Source organism: Gorilla gorilla, chromosome 5, assembly GCF_029281585.2.
Source record: "Gorilla gorilla gorilla isolate KB3781 chromosome 5, NHGRI_mGorGor1-v2.1_pri, whole genome shotgun sequence".
Classification (NCBI taxonomy): Eukaryota; Metazoa; Chordata; class Mammalia; order Primates; family Hominidae; genus Gorilla; species Gorilla gorilla.
In genome coordinates this window covers 172,417,553-172,438,460 of record NC_073229.2, presented here as the reverse complement: position 1 = coordinate 172,438,460, position 20,908 = coordinate 172,417,553, and the positions used below count along the sequence as shown (strand labels likewise).

Here is a 20,908-nt window from a genome sequence, read left to right as displayed (position 1 = left end):
GGAGTAGAGAGGTGGAAGTTTGACTGGGGCATCACAGAGGAGTAATAACTGTGTGAATGTTTGAGCTGATCAAGAGTTTGCCAGGAATTAGAAGAGGAATAAGACAGTCTAGGCAAAAGAAACCACAAGTGGAAAAGTACATACAAATAATTTTCTTGGACTTCAGCCTAGGGTACCATTCAAGGAAGCAGCAGGAGACAAAGCACCTAGAATAGGTGGTTAGGGTTCAGACCAAGAAACAAATGATGTCCAGGGCCAAGAATGAATTCTCAAGGATATTAAAAATGCTCTTGAGAACATTATTACCGTTCACTGTAAAATATATTCTCCAATGCCATTAAACAGTTCTTTCTTCCCCTTTCCAGATGCTTGTAGCAGATTCTCTGTATTTTAGGATAAATTTGCATTCAGGAGTAGAGCTGGAGCCTAACCTTGTTTCTGGGTGATAATGTGTTCTGAATTCTAAACAATGGCTTACAAAATTCTGAAGAGCCACGAGTTCTGTGAATTGGCATGGTGGCACCACCCATTGGTGCCTTGGTGGTAGGTCATTGAATCCCTGGTGTCCAAATATGGGGCTGTAAATTAGAGGAGGGGCAGGGCAAGAGGATATTGCCCTAAATGAAGATGTCCTGGGTTTGTTACTGGAAAAGAGGCAGAGAGATTTTGGATCTGGATTTTCTTTGAGGTAACAGTAAATTTATAATCCAGGTATCACTGTGGAAGTCTCTGCCACACTGATTTTATTTTCTCCCCAAACTTCTGAGGTTGATAAATTAATCAGGTAGATTAATTAGGTTAGTTAAAATAAGATATATACACAATCATCTCCCACAAAGGAAGCTTGTCTGAACTGGAACTGTCTCTATAGATTTCAAGGCTCATTCGCTTGTCTCTTTAGGACAGGAACGATATTCCTAAGGCTGATAATTCCCCTTTCCGTCTGAGTTGATCAATACATCTTTTTGCATCCTCAGCACAAAAACCCAAATGTGCTTGCTTCCTTTTCTAAAAGAAAGCCTCTGTCTTGCTGGGATTAAGAGGGCATAGTCCCATGACAGAGTCTGCAGTCAAATTTTGGCACCTGAAAAAACCTTCCCTCTTTAAAGAACTGCGGGCAACCAGTCAAGAGGGACCAGAGTTTTGGCATTTGGACTGAAAACATTACCTGCCAACTAGGCTGCTCTGAACGTATTGTTTCTGAAACCAGGGAAAGCGCATGTAACAAGAGGAGGCTTTGTTCTGTTGGAAGATTTTTGATGAGTCCATCTGCCCCAAGTTGAAAGGAGAACCTGCCAGCCATGTCTGTTCACTTTCTCCCATTTACCAGCCTCCCTTGGACTCCTGAGCACCCTCTAGGGCATGACTGTTACCTCTCACAACTCATATTTCAGACATTTTTTGCTTTGTTCATCCCATGACTGTGGAATTCTATGTTTCATACATAGTTGCTTTGACTGGCAGTTTAGCACTTTTCTCTCAATGACCCAGTCTCTCCTTCTGGTTGCAATCCTACCAAGATGGCGAGGAGAAATTTGCCCAAGCAAAGCCTCACTAGGTTAAATGCCCAAACCGACATTTCTTCTAGAGTTCCCTTCTCTAATTCTACTTTCATTCAACAAGTATTGACTGGGCGCCGACAGTACCAGGCACTGTTCTCAGCTCCTCAGAGACAGTAGTGAGCAAAGCAGCCTTCCAGAAGCCCACCTGAGAGGCCTCAACTCGCCAAAGCCCAGGCCAGAAGCAGAGAAGGGGCAGGAGGGGCCCTCAGGCCAGGCTGGCGTCAGCACCCATGCATCGAGTGGTTGGGCTCTCAGACTCTACCTCATGACCTCTGTACTCTTTAATTATTTTTCATGAACAAATCTATTTTTTTTTTTTTTCTTAAGAGACAGGGTCAGGCTGGGTGTGGTGGCTCACACCTGTAATCCCAGCACTTTGGGAGGCTGAGGCAGGTGGATCACCTGGGGTCAGGAGTTCGAGACCAGCCTGGTCAACATGGTGAAACCCTGTCTCCATGAAAAATACAAAAATTAGCCGGGCATGGGGGAAGGTGCCTGTAATCCCAGCTACTCAGGAGGCCAAGGCAGGAGAATTGCTTGAACCCAGGAGGCAGAGGTTGCAGTGAGCTGAGATTACACCACAGCACTCCAGCCTGGATGACAGAGGGAGACTCTGTCTCAAAAAAAAAAAAAAAAAAAAGAAAAATTTAAAAAAGAAGAAGAAAAGAAGAGACAAGATCTCACTCTGTCACCAAGGCTAGAGTGCAGTGGTGTGATCATAGTTTACTGCAGCCCAGAAATCCTGGGCTCAAGAGATCCTCCTGCCTCAGCCTCCCAAGTAGCTGAGACTACAGTTGCATGACACCATGCCCAGCTAATGTTTGTAATTTTTGTAGAGACAGTGTTTCGCCATGTTGCCCAGGCTGGTCTCCAATTCCTGGGCTCAAGGAACCTTCCCGCCCCGGCCTCTCAAAGTTCTGGGATTATAGGCATGAGCCCCCATGTTCAGCCCAAATATAAACCCCTTTTTTAATTAAAAAGGAAAAGACCTTCACAATCTGTAGAATATGATTTCCACAGAGAAGACGAAGACGGAAACAAAGTTGTTCAGCAACCTGAGAAGAAAACTCCTTCAGTAAAATATTAGATACTAAATGGTTAATCGGATGGTCCCGATCCCCTGGGGGTTGCAACATGAAATACATCGTTACATCCTTCATTCTTAGCGTGTGTGCAAATCTTTAAAAAAGTTTTCATAGATAAGTAGAGGCTGGAAAAGCTCTGGTCTTTAACAGGAAAAACTTTTCTTGGCTTACAAAACCTTTTATAGAGTCTTGGGGGAAAATAAATATCTACATAATTATATAAATATATCTTATATAATGAATGGTAAGTCACAAAAATGGCAAAGCCCGGTGAAGGAATTCCGAAGCAGTCGCTGCCTAGCGCCCTCGGAATTTTGATGAATTCATCAGTAGCACTGAAAATCCCTAGATACTGACAGTTACTTTATACCTGTTTCCCACAATAGTCCTTTCCTGAATATATCAGTCTAAATGTCAGAAGGACACCAAAAACAGTCTTAAAATTTGAAAACAGACAGCCTACATACCCTGCAATCTTGTTCCTCCATGAAGTGAGCTGCTGGCCATACGTTCAAATGGTCTCTGACTTCCTCTCTGACTCAGATCGCATGAATCTGCAGCACTGATGTAAGGCTCTAAATGGGAATCTGTTTTCAATTCAGGGCAGATGTGGGACACTCTCACAGCCCTAGGGATTATCAACTTTAAAACAAATCGCCTTCAGGACGATAAGAGAGGCAGTAACTGCTTCCTGAGGCCTCACTGGGGTCCCTTCCAAATGCTTAACATATAACACAATAACTATGACACAAAAGCGAGTTTCATTCTTCGGGTTCTCGGACTTTAAAATGAAGCTTGCAAATACCCCTCAGAAACAAAGCTTGAAAATATATCTCAGAACATTTAAATAGAAATCCAGATATTTTAGTAACTAACATACAACAGTGATCCAAATGCCCCTTTCTCCCGCCCCCTACAAAACTCTCAGCACGGTGTTTGGCTCATTGAATATAGTTTTTCCACAAATTGAAATCGAATTGTTCTGGTTCAGAGTTTTCTTGGCTCAAGAAAAGGAAGGGAGGACTATTCCAAGACTTCCACAGAGAAACTTCCAGAAATCCATTTAACACGGTAAGTTTAATGCTCTAGGATTAGTGTTCATCAATGGACTCTACATCTCAGAATGTCCTCTGTTCTGAGACCACTTTGTAGAGTTGGTTGATATGCCAGGCTTCAAACTCTGAAACACCTTCGCTGGGGCTTAAGCTAGTTTAACCTGATTTAATAACCCTGAAAAGAAGTTACAAAAACATGAATTTTGAAGACATCTAAAGGAAACATAAAAACATTTCCCTTTTAATAAAACAAAACAAAAGTTTTATACAGTCTTAAAAAATATTAAAAGTTAATGTGCATGGCATTTCCCTACACAAGTAAGTTTAGGTGTTGGTAACATCAGTGAATAGTCAGAAGATAGTCACATTAAATACATATATTTGGAAAACAGTCTATTCTTTAAAATTAATATTGTGAGTGTGACATAACAGAGCTACATGGTAAAGCATCAAGTCACTAAGGAACATTAGGGTTAGTATTTCTCCTATCTTCATGGGGGAAAAATAAACTTCCTGTAGCTTAGGAATGTGCTAACATAACCATTAGGCAGCAGTAGCAGTGGTATGAGGAGTTGTGGATGAGCCGGGCGAGGTGGCTCACACCTGTAATCCCAGCACTTTGGGAGGCCAAGGCAGGTGGATCACCTGAGGTCAGGAGTTCGAGACCAGCCTGACCAACATGGTGAAACCCTGTCTCTAATAAAAGTACAAAAACTAGCCGGGCATGGTGGCGGGCGCCTGTAATCCCAGCTACTTGGGAGGCTGAGACAGGAGAATCACTTGAACCCAAGAGGCGGAGGTTGCAGTGAGCCAAGATCGTGCCGCTGCACTCCAGCGTGGGCGACAAGAGCGAGACTCTGTCTCAAAAAAAAAAAGTTGTGGATGAGATGTCCGGAGACTCAGAGACAAAGACCTGTCCCTAGATTTCTCTTTAACTGAGTGGCCTTGGACATGCCATTGCCCAGGCTACCATTTCCTTATTTGTAAAGTGGCTGAATTAGGTTGAAGATATCTAAAATCCAAACCTCTAATATCAGCGATGGTGTATTAACCAAGAACTGGTAAAACAGAAGGTAAGAGCCTTTTTGTTTTTTTGTTTTCAAAAGTAACCACTAACTGCCACTAGTTTGACATCTCAGACAAATTTTTTTTTCCACTTTGGAGCATATATCTACAATTCTGGCTGATAAAGCAAGTTTTAGCCAAAAAATTGGATCTGAAGGGTCAAGAAACCCACTACCTTATGTAAATTAGATGCCTAGATTTTTTGGGGGGGGTGGGGGGTTGACAGGTTTTTAGGGAAACAATCACCAAAGGCATAACTCCCCAATTTTAATTCTGCTCATGGGTGTCAATAATGCACTTACTTAGCAATTAGGATCAGTTCACTACAAAAAAAATTTTTTTAAATATTAAAGTCAGTAAGGAAAAGCATATATTGCCAGCAAGCAGTGGGTGGTTTTGATAGCTGGCAGGTAAGGTGAGGGATACCCGGGGTGGAGGATAGTGTGGTTTGGTAAAAGAGCACCGGCTTATGAGTTGGGAGACCCAAGATCTAGTTCCAGGGCTGCCACTAACTAGCCCTGTGACCTTTGCCACCCTCTTCCCTGTTTCTGACCTGTTTCCTTGTCTATAGCAGGAAGGTCTTAGTCTGTCCATCCTCTTGCTGTCCCAGGAACCAAAAGAGAAATTCTGCCCCATTGAATACAGCTTTTGCTATAGAGTTTGGCTCTTAGGAGCACAGAAGCCAAATCTATAACATCAGTGTATATCGGTCTATGGTGTACGACAGAAAATAATTGTACACTGGGAGACAGCTAACTGGGAGATGATCATTTTCACAGTTGTGGGAGGTACACACTCACCTGCCAAATAACAGTAAAGTCCTGTTCCAAAGACCGTCGTCACAATTAAGGTTTTCTTTCCAGAACTTATTTTCATTTATCAGCTATGATTTGAGGATACAGGAACAATCTTTAAAATAATCATGTATAATACGACTGTTGAGGGTTGAATTGTGCCCCCCCACGCCCCTCAGATTCATATACTGAATACCTCAGAATATGACCTTATTTGAAGATAGGATCTTTACAGAGGTAATTAAATTCAAATGAGGCCATCAGGGTGGGCATCCTAACATGCAATCTAACAATGCAATCAAACATGCAATCTAACAATGAAATGACTCAACAAAGAACAGGAAAGTATAAAAAATTACAACCCTAAGGAAACTAGTTGGGGGTGGTGGCTCACACCTATAATCCCAGCACTTTGGGAGGCTGAGGTGAGAGGATCGCTTGAGCCTGGGCCACATGGTGAGACCTTGTCTCTATAAACTATTTGAAACATTTACTGGGCATAATGGTGTGTGCCTGTGGTCTTAGCTACTTGGGAAGTGGTGGTGGGAGGATTGCTTGAGTCTAGGAGGTTTGTGCCACTGCACTCCAACCTGGGCAGCAAAGGAAGACTATATCCCAGAAAAAAAAAATAAAAAAAGACAAAAACCAATTGAGAGGGAGGGCACACAACTGGGAGTGCCCATAGCTCTGTTCTTGCTCAAGGTATCATGTGCACTAGCTCCTCAGAAGTCAGATTTCAGCTGTTAGCTGCCACACCTCCATGGGGCATGGGACTCCAAGCATTTATAGTATACCCTCTTATTAATGATAAGGACTTTTTCCAAATGTAAACAAACCTGGCAATAATGTCTTGTTATTTCATACTATTAAAAGGTAGGCTACAGTGATATTCTCTATTAAAACACTTTATCAAAAATAAAAAGAGATAAAAGAGATACTAAGAAATGGGCATGGTGAATGCACATGAAAACAAGCGCTTATTACATGGAACGAGTGGCTATAATTTCCAAAGACATAATTCAAACTGGATCCAGCATTGTTATTCCCCAATGCCTTATCTGACAAAGTTTAGAACTGAGTAACCGATATGAAGCCATTATAAAGGAAATGCAAATATCTGAAACTCATCTATTTATTAAAATCAATCTCCATTATCTTTCTTTTTAAAAAGCTTAGAAATAAATATAGTCTCTGAATATTGACCGTATTTATGGCTCAAACAAAGCTGAGATGAAGGCTGGACTCAAAACAGTGCAAGAAATAGAAAGGAGAAAATATTTTAAGGTTAACTACTTAGGCCATGCAGGTAAATGTGACCCCACAGGGAACAGAATTCCACAAAGCTTAACTTTTCAATGACAACATTAGAATGTTCAGCAGAAGCTGATAGACCAACCATTCCAGCAGTTTGATGCTTTCAAAATGGTAGATGAGGGAAATTGCACAGAGTTGAGCAGAGTTTTACAACTTGCATATCAGCAGTTGATTACATTTTTTCTTGATATTTTCCACCTTTCTGCGACATAGTAGCTTGTTTGTATGTTATTTACATTAAATGTTATCCGCCTATCTTTCCCATGTGAGCTTCAAGTAATAGAGTAAGCTTTATAGAACTGTGCAATATTTCCTTTTGAAAGAAAAATAATAAAAATTTAGTTGTGCCTGTACCATCTGGAGGTCAGTTCTCTTTGTGCACATCAAAAAGCTCAGCTTATTATTTTATTTCACAATATTTGAATATTTCTTTTTAAATGAAAGATTCTTTCTGTGCATTTCCTGGCATCCCAAATTGTTTGATTCAGAAAAGTTTCTTATCATTGCAAATCTCTTCAGTCAGTCAAAATTTCCTGAACTAGAAAGTTCAGGAACTAAACGGAACTGAGAGGCTGGTGATGATTCCAGCACAGAGAAATAGCTAACAGTTGTATTATTTGTTGTTCATGTAGTGGGTTAACACACACTGGCCTTTCGTTCGTGGGATTCATAAAGTTTCACATGGTTTTGAGATGATTCAAGGGTGAAGACTTTAAACAACATCCCTTCCAACTCTCAGACTATGATTCAACACATTGTTTCTCATAATTGCCTGCTGTTAAGAGTCAGCTAAGGATGCCTGTTGAAAATAGACTCCACGCCCCCTTCCCTTCGAAGGCTGATTCTGCAGGTATGGTGGGACTCTGGGGCTCCTTATCATTGGGAAGGTTTAAGAAACATTTTATTTCTTGACTCTTAATGTTGATTTGATATTGGAATCACTTGGGGAGCTTTACAAAAGTAGCACTGGGGCTGGGCACGGTGACTCATGTCTGTAATCCCAGCACTTTGGGAAGCCTAGACAGGAGGATCATGAGGTCAGGAGATTGAGACCATCCTGGCTAATACGGTGAAACCCCGTCTCTACTAAAAATACAAAAAATTAGCCGGGCGTGGTGGCGGGCACCTGTAGTCCCAGCTACTCGGGAGGCTGAGGCAGGAGAATTGCTTGAACCCAGGAGGTGGAGCTTGCAGTGAGCCGAGATTTCGCCAGTGCACTCCAGCCTGGGCGATAGAGTGAGACTCCATCACGCACACACACACACACACACACACACACATACACACACACACACAAAGTAGTACTGGGCCTGGGTCCCACGGAAGAGGTTCTGGCTTAGTTTATGGTGTGGCCCGGGCATTTGGATTTTTTGAAGCTTCTGGGTGCTTCTAATTTGCAGCCAAAGTCTAGAACCACTGACTTGATTGAAACAATAGCCAGTTATCTGTAACATATGTGAAAGCAATATCTAACATTTCCATTAAGACATACAAAGTGCTTTCACAGATGTGTGTCTTATTTGAATCCTTGACAACCTGGTGAAGTAGATTAGAGTTGGTATTATCTTTCCTTTACAGGTAAGCAAACTAGACTTCAGAGAGGTGAAGTAGTTTGATGGAGGGCCACTCGCAGCAGAATTCTGGAACTGCTGAGGTGTACCTTAGGCATGCTACTACCTCACTCTCTATGTGCCTTGGCTCCTACTAGATCTCCGGCTTTCCCAGCCTCCCTTTAAAAGAAAAGAAAAGAGGCCAGGTATGGTGGCTTACACCTGTAATCCCAGCACTTTGGAGGCTGAGGTGGGAGGATCACTTGAGCCTAGGAGTTCAAGACTAGCTGGGTCAACATAGTGAGACATCATCTCTACAAAAAAAAAAAAAAAAAATTAAAAAAATTGGCCGGGCATGGTGGTGCACACCTGTAGTCCCAGCTACTTGGGAAGCTGAGGTGGGAGGATCGCTCGAACCCAGGAAGTTGAGGCTGCAGTGAGCCATGATTATGCCACTGAACTCTAGCCTGGGCAATAGAACAAGACCCTGTCCAAAAAGAAAAGAAGAGCTCTCTTGTTTCTAGAGCTTCTCTTACGTTGGAATTGTTATTAATAATAATACAACAGCAGTAGGAGCTAACATTGGGCCCTTTGTATACATTGTGCTAAGAGCTCTACATGCATTATCTTAATTGTCTTAAAGACTCTGTGAGGTAGGTCATATATGTTATATCCCCATTTTATAGTGTAGGAAACCGAGTCTTAGAGAGTAACCGGCTTGCTAAGGATCATATTCCTATGCAAACATTCTTCTTATTTTATCTAAGCCTTTTCATATTTTCCTTTCAGTCAACCAAATTTTAGCAAGTGGCAGAGAGGAAAAGAATCAGGTAAAGTATTTCTGAGCTGGGCATGGCGGCTAACGCCTGTAATCCCAGCACTTTGGGAGGCTGGGTGGATCACCTGAGGTCAGGAGTTCGAGACCAGCCTGGCCTACATGGTGAAACCCCGTCTTTACTAAAAATACAAAAAATTAGCTGGGCGTGGTGGTGGGCACCTGCAATCCCAGCTAGTCAGGAGGCTGAGGCAGGAGAATTGCTTGAATCTAGGAGGTGGAGGCTGCAGTGAGCTGAGATTATGCCATTGCACTCTAGCCTGGGCAACGAGAGCAAAGCTCTGTCTCAAAAAAAAAAAAAAAGAAAGAACTGCTGAATATGCGATGATTGACAATGACAGCTTCCTTGAATTGTATTACCACTTCTAATATGGGGACTGGATTTTTAAAGAAACTTCTGGAGCCAGTCATGCAAAAGCATGAGGATCTAGTGCTTGAAGGATTCAGTTGGAGAATCATGGGTTGTTAATTCTTAACTAACCCTGCCTTTCCAGAGACAGCAGTAGTTCCCTGAATTAAGGCCTAGATCTGGCATCAGAAGGCTTGGGCACAGGTCTCAGATGGCTTTTTTTTAGCTGTGGGGTCTTGAGCCAGTCCTATCCGGGACAAAGTTTCATATTCTGAGTGAATCAGGCCAAGTTGGAACATTAATCAATGCTCTTATATCTGCTTTTCTAAGGTTTGCAAAACGCTGAGCATATTTTTTTGTGGTCTCAGTATTCAGAGCTCAAAGTACATCAAGTGAAGAACCTGGAATCTACAAGTTCAAGAGGCGTGGGAAGCACCTTGGTTAGGTCCACAAACTCTTTGCAGAAGTTCAGCACAATTTTATGATGCTAAAAAGAGAGTGAAAGATATAAAAGAACAGAATTGCTTTATCCATCCAATATATTTATTTTCCTTCCTTCCTTCCTTCCTTCCTTCCTTCCTTCCTTCCTTCCTTCCTTCCTCCCTCCCTCCCTCCCTCCCTCCTTCCCTCCTTCCCTCCCTCCTTCCCTCCCTCCCTCCTTCCCTCCCTCCCTCCTTCCCTCCCTCCTTTTTCTTTCTTGGCAGGGTCTTGTTTTATCACCTAGGCTGGAATGCAGTGGAACCTGCTTAGCTCACTGTAGCCTTGAACTGCTGGGCTCAAGCAGTCCTCCTGTTTTGGCCTCTGAAGCAACTGGGACTACAGGTGTGTGCCATCATGTCTGCCTTATCAATCCAATTTCTAAGACTGTCATTTGGTGTGGGAATTCTAGTACCTCTTTCCAAAGTGGAGGTTATATAAAAATCAAGGAGAAATTATTCTATTATATATACTACAAAGAGAATAATGACTACTAAAGCTTAAATTTATAATGCATTATGTAATACATAAATCTCAATTTATTCAGCAAATAGTGAGCACGTGGTCTGTACTAGACACTGGGAATATAATGGCCAAGGCCCCTACCTTCATGAAGCATGCTTTCTAGATGGCCATAGATAAAGGACAAGTACAAAAACAGATTAGTAAAACAATAGCTGTGCTCAATTTTTCAAAAGAAGCCAACAGGGGGTCAAGATGGAGGTTGTTAGGAGAGGTGATGGAGTAGGCAGGCAGAGGTGACATTTAAGCTCAAAGGATATGAAGAGGCCAGCTGCTCTGAGTGTGGGAAGAGAAACATAACTGGCAAAGAGATTCATAAATGAAAAGTCCCTGAGGTGGGAGAAAAAAGGTTGATGTAGCTGAGAAACTGGAAAAAGTCAAGTATGACAGGGTGTGGACAACATGACAAGAGGCCACAAGGCTCTTGAGAGGCCAGGTTGTATAGCCCTCATGGGCAATGGTGAAGAGTGTGAATTCTATTTGAAACCCAATAAGAAACCATTGAAGAATTTTAAGCAGAGAAACAGCATGATCTGATTCCAGTCTTCATGTAATTCTTGTGGTGTTTAGAGAAAGGACTGGAAGATACTGAAGACAATAATGACCTTTTTCTTCCCAAGCAATACTTGTTAAAAAAAGCAGAAGTTATAATCTGCTCATATTTTTAAAGCAGTCTTCTGTGAACCTAATCCTTCATATTTTTGTATGGGTAAGAGTTGTTCTACATTCCCAGCTGGGACAGAGATACAGATATATAGACCATTGAGCTTTAACCTGCCCAACCACAACAGGAATGCATTTCACAAGACCTTTTTTTTTTTTTTTTTTTGGTCAAAATAAAAGATAACAGAGTCCTTTCAAATCACGTCATTGAAACGCATACCTTCAGGTCTCCCTTTCATCAGAGAAAGGTGTTGAAAGTTACATCCAGCCCTATGTAACCTCCTTAAGCCTCAGGTTGAGCCCTAGGGGTTCTTTGCTTGCTGGTTTTGTACAGGTAACAATAAACAAAACGACACCTAGGATAAATGATTGTCTTACAAGTGTTACTTTCATTATGATAGAGCTCTTAGCATCCCCAATATACATAAAAGTTAAGACATTCAGATTTCCTCCGGACCAGCTCAGAAATGAGTCCTCCACCCTCAGTCTTCCATTTCCACCATCCAGACAGGGGCAGGAAACCAGTAACATTCCTTCTAACATGGAGTTGGACGTGTACAGATGGTAGTGGACAACTGACACATTTTACGGCTCTAAAAGTCCAACTCTCTTTTCCCTGTGACAGTTTTCTTTTCAGGTTTCAGTTCAATGCAAAGCATATTTCCATGGTTGAGTTATGAACTCCAAAAATGGGGGCTTGTAATGGAAATGCAGACAGACGCTTCACCTTAGCTGCGCTTCTGGGCACTGCTAGAGTCATCAGTTTTAATGAGAGCTGTTAATATCACCTCCATCAGAATGGTTGCCCTGGGCTGACTTTCTGGGCTGTGCACAGGTGCTCTCAGCCAAGAATGTAATGTAGGTTATTACATTATCAATGAGGCACAGATGTGCTTTCTGACTGAACTCAAGGTGGTGTTCTGGCCAAGTGCATCACTCTTTCAGTGGGCCCAGGTCTGTTTGTATCAAAACGCTGTTCTAGCTCAGTGAACCTCAGAACTGCCTTCTGCTTCCCCAGGACACGAGTTCAGAAAACCCGCTTAAGAATGCAAGGATGGGCTCTCCACAGGCAGGCACAGGCTTTCTCAAGAACATGAAACTTGTCCTGCCACCTTCTGCTTCTTCGGGGAAGGCTTCAGTTACTGCATATTCATTCACTGACTCATCAGGTTTTTCTTGGGCACCTGTCCTGTGCCAGGTACCCTGGAGGAGTTAAGGGTGATCCTGCCAAGGAGTCTGCCTGCCGTCTCTCTGCAATGCTGTCTGCTGTTTCTGTCCTCTTCCAACTTCTTCAGAATCATCTCTCAAAACTTGCATCTCCATTGCCTCCCCCAGAAGTTCCAGTGCTAACATTATGGTGTTTTTCTAGTGCTGAATGTTTGCCTGAATTTACAACCCCAGCAGCTCCGTTCCTCTAAGCTTGAAACCCCCATTAATTGGGCTTTTACTTTCTTTCTTTCTTTTCTTTTCTTTTTTCTTTTGAGACAGAGTCTTACTCTTGTCACCCAGGCTGGAGCGCACTTGGCTCACTGCAACCTCCCCCTCCCAGGTTCAAGCGATTCTCCTGTCTCAGCCTCTCAAGTAGTTGGGATTGCAGGTGCCTGTCACCATGCCTGACCGATTTTTGTATTTTTACTAGAGATGGGGTTTCCCATGTTGGCCAGGCTGGTCTCAAACTCCTGACCTCAGGTGATCTGCCTGCCTCGGCCTCCCAAAGTGCTGGGATTACAGGTGTGAACCATCTTGCCCGGCCTTCATTGAACTTTTTCTTATTCAACTTGCTCCCTGGGATCTATCTGAGTCTGACTTGAAGCCAGATTTTTCGTAAAGCTAGTAGCTGCAGGTCCTGCAGTTAGCCTAGTGGCCTGGCTTGACACTGTCAAGCCAACAGGGAGCTTGGGTGCTGAGAACTGGCTTGGAAATGCCACATTGGATGCAACACCACACCTGTCTGTGTCCTCAATGAGAGGTCCCAGAAGTTTGTTAGGGAGTGCATGATGACTCAGGAGGAAAATTGGGTTCTCCTCTGCATGAAGGAGACATTTAGAATTGATCTTGACTTTGAGAGTGATATTGCCGTGCTGTTCAGGAAAACTGATATCTTATACAGGAACTAAATAGTGGGAAAGGAGATCACCGCACTCTACAGCACAGCCTCCCTACTGTCAGTTCAGTTTCAAGCACAGAGGTGAACAGACGTGAATAAGACACTGGGAAATGCGTACAAGCCCGTGCGTGTGTGTGTGTGTGTGTGTATGTGTGCAGTTTGTGTGTGGGCCTGGAGAAGAGTGCAGTGTTTTCATGAGCATCTGAGTGCACGAAGCTGGGGGAAAACATGAAAAAGGCACGGTCAAGATAGAGTGTGATTCAATTCTTCCATCCTTTTGCTTGTTGCATGCCCCTCAACTGTTAACCAAAGATGACAGAAAGATCCTGAAGACAAATGGATGTCCTTTTCCATTTCCTTTCTGCCTACCCAAGCCCATCCCCCACTATGCCTAATTTCAGATCACTTCCTCCTTTCTCTTATTCCCATGCCTTTTCTACTCCTTGTTTGACTGATGGTTTGGCAAGGGCAGCATGAAAGGGCTGATGGCACTAACCCCGTTGTCTGTCCCCCATACCCTGCAGGGATGTGGCTGTTGTGGCAGAATGCAGGACTGTCATTCCTGCAGCCCGCCTCAGAGCCCCAAAGATATGGGCCGGTGGCAGCAGTCCCCTGGTGGCGCTGGGACTGTTCTACATGGCTGGCCTCGTTATGAAGTGAATCTCTTGACAGGCAATTTGTGTCCGCCACCTGTATCTAGAAATCCTTTGCTAAGGCTGAGAGATGCTTCCAATCTCTCCTCCCAGGTGTAGCTTTCATGACGTGTTCCACTTCCACTTACCATATAAATTGCCCTGTTTGCATTTCCATTCAGTCCTTGAAATATTCTGATCACCTCTCCTTTCTCACAGGGAGAGAGGCACATGTTTTATAAGCAGGAGAAAGGCAAGGACATAGAGACCCAGCAGATGATAGAAAGTAAGAGTCAAAGCGACACAATCCCGACTCAGGAAGCTTGGGTGGCACAGCCACTCCCTCCATTGAGGAGAGGCTGTTTGGATACAATGCAGAGGTGTGAGGGTTGACTATTCTATCTAGGGATTTGCCATGGACTTTCTTTTGTCAAATACCAGGTGGAAATCTTCATGGTGATTAACTCAATAGTAGAAAATTTGGACAATATATTAGTATTTAAAAAGCCCTTATGCCGGGCGCAGTGGCTCACGCCTGTAATCCCAGCACTTTGGGAGGCTGAGGCTGGCAGATCACCTGAGGTCAGGAGTTCGAGACCAGCCTGGCCAACATAGTGAAACCCCGTCTCTACTAAAAATACAAAAATTAGCCGGGTGTGGTGGCACGCGCTGGTAGTCCCAGCTACTCGGGAGGCTGAGGCAGGAGAATCGCTCAAACCCAGGAGGCAGAAGAGGTTGCAGTGAGCCAAGATTACACCACTGCACTCCAGCCTGGGCCACAGAGCAAGACCCTGTCTCAAAAAAAAAAAAAAAAAAAAAAAAAAAAAAAAAGCCCTTATAGGAGATTTACCAAACATTATGCAGATTCTAAACAAGACACATGAGAAACTGATTGTTATTATATTTATATATCACATGCATAAACTCTATCATAAGATTTTTTGGGGGGAGCAACTATAAGATGATTTACGTGATAATTTAAGCAATATTTTAAAATAATCTTTATCTATTTATTTATTTTTTTTAAAGACAGGGTCTTGCTTTGTTGTCCAGGTTGGAGTGTAGTGGCATGATCATAGCTTATTGCAGTCTCAAACTCCCGGTCTTAAGTGATCCTCCTGCCTCGGCCTCCCAAGAGCTGGGACTACAGGCTGTTCTACCATACCTGGCTAATTTTTTGATTTTTTTGTAGAGACACATTCTTGCTATATTGCCTAGGCTGATATCAAACTCCTGGGCTCAGATGATCCTCCCACCTTGGCCTCCAAAGCACTGAGATTACAGGCATGAGTCATGGCACCCAGCTTTAAAAATAATCTTGATTTAAAATAGAAACACTTTCCAACAAATATTTCATAATATAAAAATTAAGCTTCTTCAAATTTCATGAAAAGTGAGAAAAACATTATGAAAATGGTATCCTCTGACCTCTGTTCTTTTAGTATTTTCAAAAGATTATATATTTCAAATATATACGCATACTATATTCAAACTTGTATGAAAGAAAAATGTTGGTTTTTAAATATGCCATTTTGTTCTGAAATAAAAACTGGGTAAGAATCATTTAAAAAGCCAAACTTGGCCAGGTGCAGTGGTACACGCCTTATAGTCCTAGCTACTCAGGAGGCTGAGGCAGGAGAATCACTTAAGTCTACGAGTTCGAAGCTGCAGTGAGCTGTGTTTCCACCACTGCACTCCAGCCTGAGTGACAGAATGAGATCCTGTCTCTTAAAAAGTAAATAAATAAATAGGTAAAAAGCCAAGCTTTACAGTGCTTCCAAATGGTGTTAAAATGACAAAAATCACCTTAGTTTTAAAAAGAGGTTATGATCCCAACAGAAGTACTACCTTCTTAGTATAAGGGGTACCCTCTGTGGGATCCAAAAGTCTTATCTATGAAAGCAGAGTCAGTTCCCAGCCATATATTTCCCAGGCATTTCTTCTCCATTGACCTTATATTTCATTTATGCAATGAATGAAAGCGTATTAAGTTAGGCGTGTGCTGGGTTCTGGAGGTACAATCATGAGCAGGACAGACCTAGCCCTGCCTTCCCGGAGCACCCAGCGACAGGCAGCGATACAAGCACAGCCATAAACCAGGGCCAGGATGGGTGAAGGACCGAATGCTCTTCGTGGCGCCTTCAACAGGAGTGGCTCACCTACTTTTGTATATTGGTGAGGATGGTAGGGGAGTGGGGGTATTTTGCCCTTGCTTTGAAAAAATTCAAGAGTGCTATCTGGACTTCCTCTCTCTTCAGCCGCACAGTTCAGTAGAACAAACTGGGAACAGTTTGGGAATTGTTTACACCATGGGCATTGTCAACCCTGTCCCTTCATAGAATTTTGGCTTAGTTCTAGACACACTGAATGCCTTGAGTGTGAGGATTAACTCTGATGGTTCTGTTTTAACTTTCCGAATCTGTAGGTATCGGCCTGGAGTGATTCCAAGCTCTCCTGGAACAGGAGGTGCCCCCACTCTGGGCATAAATATCTCTCCCTCATCCCTCGCAGACAACGATCTTTGAGTACCATCCAGTCATAACATAGACATGGCCAAGGTAACGGAGGTAAATAGAAAACAGGAAAAATACTAGGCTGTTTGCACTGGAACATGGTAACCATGAAATGAGCAAACATTTAATTTTGTTCATTGAGGTCAACGTGAAAGCTGCTGAATCTCTTATAACAACTTTCAGGACACTTGGTGCATGCCGTTTTGAAACACCTCAAGCTGAGCCTGTTGTTCTGAAATGTCAGAATGTTCCATTCTGGTAAGCATTCAACTTGTATTGAGTTTTCCCTTTGTGCAGAACCCTGTGAAGTGCAGCTAAAATGTATAAGGGGAATGAAAGAGGATAAAATGAAAACTGTGGAAGCCGTGAGTCAGTAGGCAGTGAAAACTATCTGAGAAGGCTTTCTGCTTTTGGTTGATTACAGACTGAATCTATGACCCAGGGAAAGAAGCCCACCCATTCTTTCTATGTGTGCCTTATTTCTGTGGTTCCTTTTTCAATATAAGGGGCTGCTGAGACAGTAATTTTTACATATGGAGTAAGGTAATCTCAGAACATTCCTGTGTGAGTTTGAGGCAGCTTTGAATCCTGGTTCCACTGCTATTACCTCTGCAGCTTTGGGCAGGTTACTTAATCTCTGTGATCCTGAGTTTCACATCTGTAAATTGGGGGTAATAAAAGTATCTATTTAGGGGTTTATTGTAAGGACTACAAAGGAATTATGAATCTAAATTGCTTAGTGCAGCCTGGTCCAAAAATGTTCAATGAATGTTAAGCTATTATTATGGAAAATTAAGTCGACTCTGGAAAAATCAATGATTTAGGATTCTTTAGTTTGCTAGTTTTGAAAATGGCTCAATCTAGCACACGCAAGACGGTATGAGCATTCTAACACATAATAAATGGAAAGCTGAGTATGGTGGTGTGCCTGTAATTCCTCGGGAGCCTAAGGTAGGAGGATCTCTTGAGCCCAGGAGTTCAAGGCCAGCTTGGGCAACATAGTGAGATCCCCGTCTCTTAAAAAAAAAGGGAAAGCCAAGTACTCATCTATTCATTTACTCATCAAACAACATGGAACATTTTTATGTGTTTGCCAGTGGCAAAGCACTGGGAGTGCAGGTATAAAAGTAACAATTCCGATCTTCCAGGATCTTAAAGACTAGTGGAACAGATCCAAAAGTAAAGTGACGGCCAGGTGTGGTGGCTCAGCCTGTAATCCCAGCACTTTGGGAGGCCAAGGTGGGCAGATCACAGGGTCAAGAGATCGAGACCATCGTGGGCAACATGTTGAAACCCCGTCTTTACTAAAAATACAAAAATTAGCTGGGCGTGGTGGCATGTGCCTGTAGTCTCAGCTACTGAGGAGGCTGAGGCAGGAGAATTGCTTGAACCCAGGAGGCGGAGTTTGCAGTGAGCTGAGGTCGCACCACTGCACTCTAGCCTGGTGACAGAGTGAGACACCGTCTCAAAAAAAAGTAAACTGACAATGACAATATAGCATGTGTACTTAATAAATGCAGTTTGGCAGACTTATGCTTTGAAAACCCAGAGCTTGTGGGAGAAGCATACTGAAAGGATTACATGCTCACTAAAGTCTAATATTCAAATTCCAAAGGAATTGGCGACGGAAGTCAGGAACACATGAGAGACTACTTGAGGTCTGGCCTCGGGAACTCTCTTCTTCCCAGGCAGATGTCAACTTTTGTCTCTAAGATGAATGCCAGCCTTGGATAGGAATTTTAAAATTCCTTAAAAAAGCTCTAGGCCAACCCTATGTGACTCAGGTTCAAGCCACATTTGCCACCAGGGAAGCCCTAACCATATGCCAGAGATCTGATGCCTGCCCTTCTACCTGGGATTCCTCAATCCATAAGGTTTAAGATCGGAACTGGACTCTTCCTTATATGTGGGTAAAGACTCTAGTCCTGGCCCTGAACTCCATGCTTCTGGGTAGAATCCTGCTACCTCTTAGAGACTTCACCGATGACTTCTTTTGCCCTTAAGCTTGTATTTTTTGTTAACAGCTGTATTGATATTTAATTCACATAGTATACGATTCACTCAAAGTGTAAAATTTAATGGCTTTAATATATTCCAGAGATGTGCACCTATTATCACAGTTAACCTCAGAATATTATGCAAAAAAAGCCTCCACACCCCATACCTGTCACCCCCAAAGTGCTCATCAACCCAGATCTAATCTGCTTTTCATTTCTATAGATTTGCCTATTTATTTATTTATTTTGTAAGTTTTAAAAGTCATGTTTATTGAAATCTGAATTTACATTCAGTAAAATTCACCCTCTTAAGTATAAGATTTGACAAATGCATAGTCATACCATAATCAAGATGCAGAACAATTATAGAATCACTCTAACAATTCCCTTCTGCCTCTTTGCAGTCAACTCCTTTTGGATCCCAAGGAACTCACTGACCTGCTTTTCTATCAAAAGGGTCAAATTTTGTCACTAAAATGATCTATGGTACTATGGAAAAATTTGTAAGCATACAAAACACATAAACCAATTTTTAACATGAGACACTTTGAAAAGTTTCTTTAGCATACCAACAAAATGAAGGTAGCTTAACGTTGTACTACAGATGTGCATTCATCCAAGTCTACCATTTAAGGATATTTAAGAATATACTGTATTTAAGAATACACATATTTAAGAAGATACTGTAAAATAACAATCTTTAGAAGAGTCAAAAGAATGTGATTTTAAAACAACTTTATAAATTAAAGCACTTTATAAAGTTGTCTTAGTTGTAAAATAGTCAGTCTAGTTAGAATTAATGTGTTCTAAAACTGATCTACTTGAAAAACTAAGATGAGTTATATCTTTGTTGAGTATGTGAACCATGATTAAGGTCTTGCTATTTGGTGTTAACACTGTCAAGTTACAGACCATGGCTGGTTCATAGAAAAACTACTTTAAATAATGGAATTGAATTCCGCAGAAATTTTCTATGGGACCAACTCAGCTATAGGGCAGAGGCACAAAATTGTCAAGTAAATATTCCTATAGATAATTGAGGGCATGACAAAATTCACCCTTATTACCACTAAGAAAGGGACAAAAGAAGCAAAAATGTCTATTCTGTAGATACTAAAGATTACATGTTTAAATACATCTTATCTACTTGAAAAGCTTTGGCCAAGCATGGTGTCTCAGGCTTGTAATCCCAGCACTTTGGGAGGCCGAGGCGGGTAGGTTGCTTGAGTCCAGGAGTTCGGGATTAGCCTGGGCAGCATGGTAAAACCCCCTCTCTACAAAAATGCAAAAATTAGCTGGGCATGGTGGCACACACCTGTAGTCCCAGCTACTCAGGAGGCTGAGGTGGGAGAATCACCTGAGCCTAGGATATGGAGATTGTAGTGAGCAGAGATGGCACCACGCCACTGCACTCCAGCCTGGGCAATGGGGAAAGACCCTGTCTCAAAAGAAAAAAACAAATAAAAAAAGCTTCACTGATTCTTTCAAGCCTCAGACCTTGAGCTCATCAGCATCTCAAAACTCAACCAAGTCCAGTCATGTGCCACAACTGAAAAGGAGATTTGCCTGTTTGTAAGAGGATGTTATAGACTGACTTGTATTTCCCCCAAATTCATATTTTGAAGGCTGAAACCTCAATATGACTATATTTGGAGATAGGGTCTTTAAGGAGGTAATTAAGGCTAAATGAGCTTCCGAAGGGTTGGGAGCCCTAATCCAATAGGATTGGTGTCCATTAAAACAGGAAGAGACCCGAGGAATGTGTGCATACAGAGAAAAGGCCACGTGAGGACACAGGGAGAAGAAGCTGTCTGCAAGCCAAGGAGAGAGGCCTCAGGAGAAACCAAGGCTACCAACACCTTGGTCTTGGACTTCCAGCTTTCAGAACAGTGAGAAAAGAAACCTCTGTTGCTAAAGCCACCCAGACTGTGGTATTTTGTTATGGCGGCCCTAGCACACTAACAGTGGACTCATGCAATATGTGGCCCTTTGTGTGTGGCGTCTTTCACTTAGCACATTTTTTTCAAAGTTTAATCCATGTTGTAACATGGATTAGTACTTCATTCCTTTTTATTGATAAATAATATTCCATCGTATAAATATATCTCATTTGGTTTATCCATTCATCATTTAATGGACATTTGGGTTATTTCCACATTTTGGTTATTATGAATAATGTTACTATGAACATTCATGCACAAGTTTTTGTACGGACATATGTTTTCATTTGTCTTGAGTATATATCTAGAAGTAGAATTTCTAGATCACATGAAAACTCTGGGTATAACTTTGAAGAACTGCCATACTCTTTTCTGAAATGGCTGCACCATTTTACATTCTCACCAGCAATGAATGAGGTTGCAATTTCTCCACACTCTTGCTAACACT

General features: G+C 42.3%; 1 protein-coding gene and 2 long non-coding RNA genes across 7 annotated transcripts in view; 2 read left to right on the top strand and 1 right to left on the bottom strand.

Annotated features, from left to right (window-relative positions):
- SASH1 (SAM and SH3 domain containing 1) overlaps positions 1-3,267 on the bottom strand; it is a 284,343-nt gene extending 281,076 nt beyond the window's left edge. The window contains exon 1 of one of the 4 annotated variants that reach the window (XM_055391928.2): positions 3,115-3,267. In XM_055391928.2, the coding sequence (XP_055247903.1) occupies positions 3,115-3,135 (21 nt within the window). In that variant the 5' untranslated portion in view covers positions 3,136-3,267. The remainder of the gene's footprint in view (positions 1-3,114) is intronic. The other 3 variants (XM_063707936.1, XM_063707938.1, XM_063707937.1) reach the window with 3 other exon arrangements.
- Positions 3,178-7,693, top strand: LOC134758781 (uncharacterized). Its single transcript, XR_010134395.1, has 3 exons — positions 3,178-3,214; positions 3,639-3,718; positions 7,508-7,693. It is a non-coding gene; the product is annotated as an uncharacterized lncRNA (long non-coding RNA).
- A 2,624-nt stretch (positions 7,694-10,317) lies between these two features.
- Positions 10,318-20,464, top strand: LOC109027232 (uncharacterized). 2 transcript variants are annotated; one of them, XR_002006353.3, is made up of 4 exons: positions 10,318-10,431; positions 16,436-16,577; positions 16,707-16,781; positions 20,265-20,464. It is a non-coding gene; the product is annotated as an uncharacterized lncRNA (long non-coding RNA). The 2 variants fall into 2 exon arrangements; XR_010134394.1 differs by having other exon boundaries at positions 16,666-16,781.
- Positions 20,465-20,908: the final 444 nt, after the last annotated feature.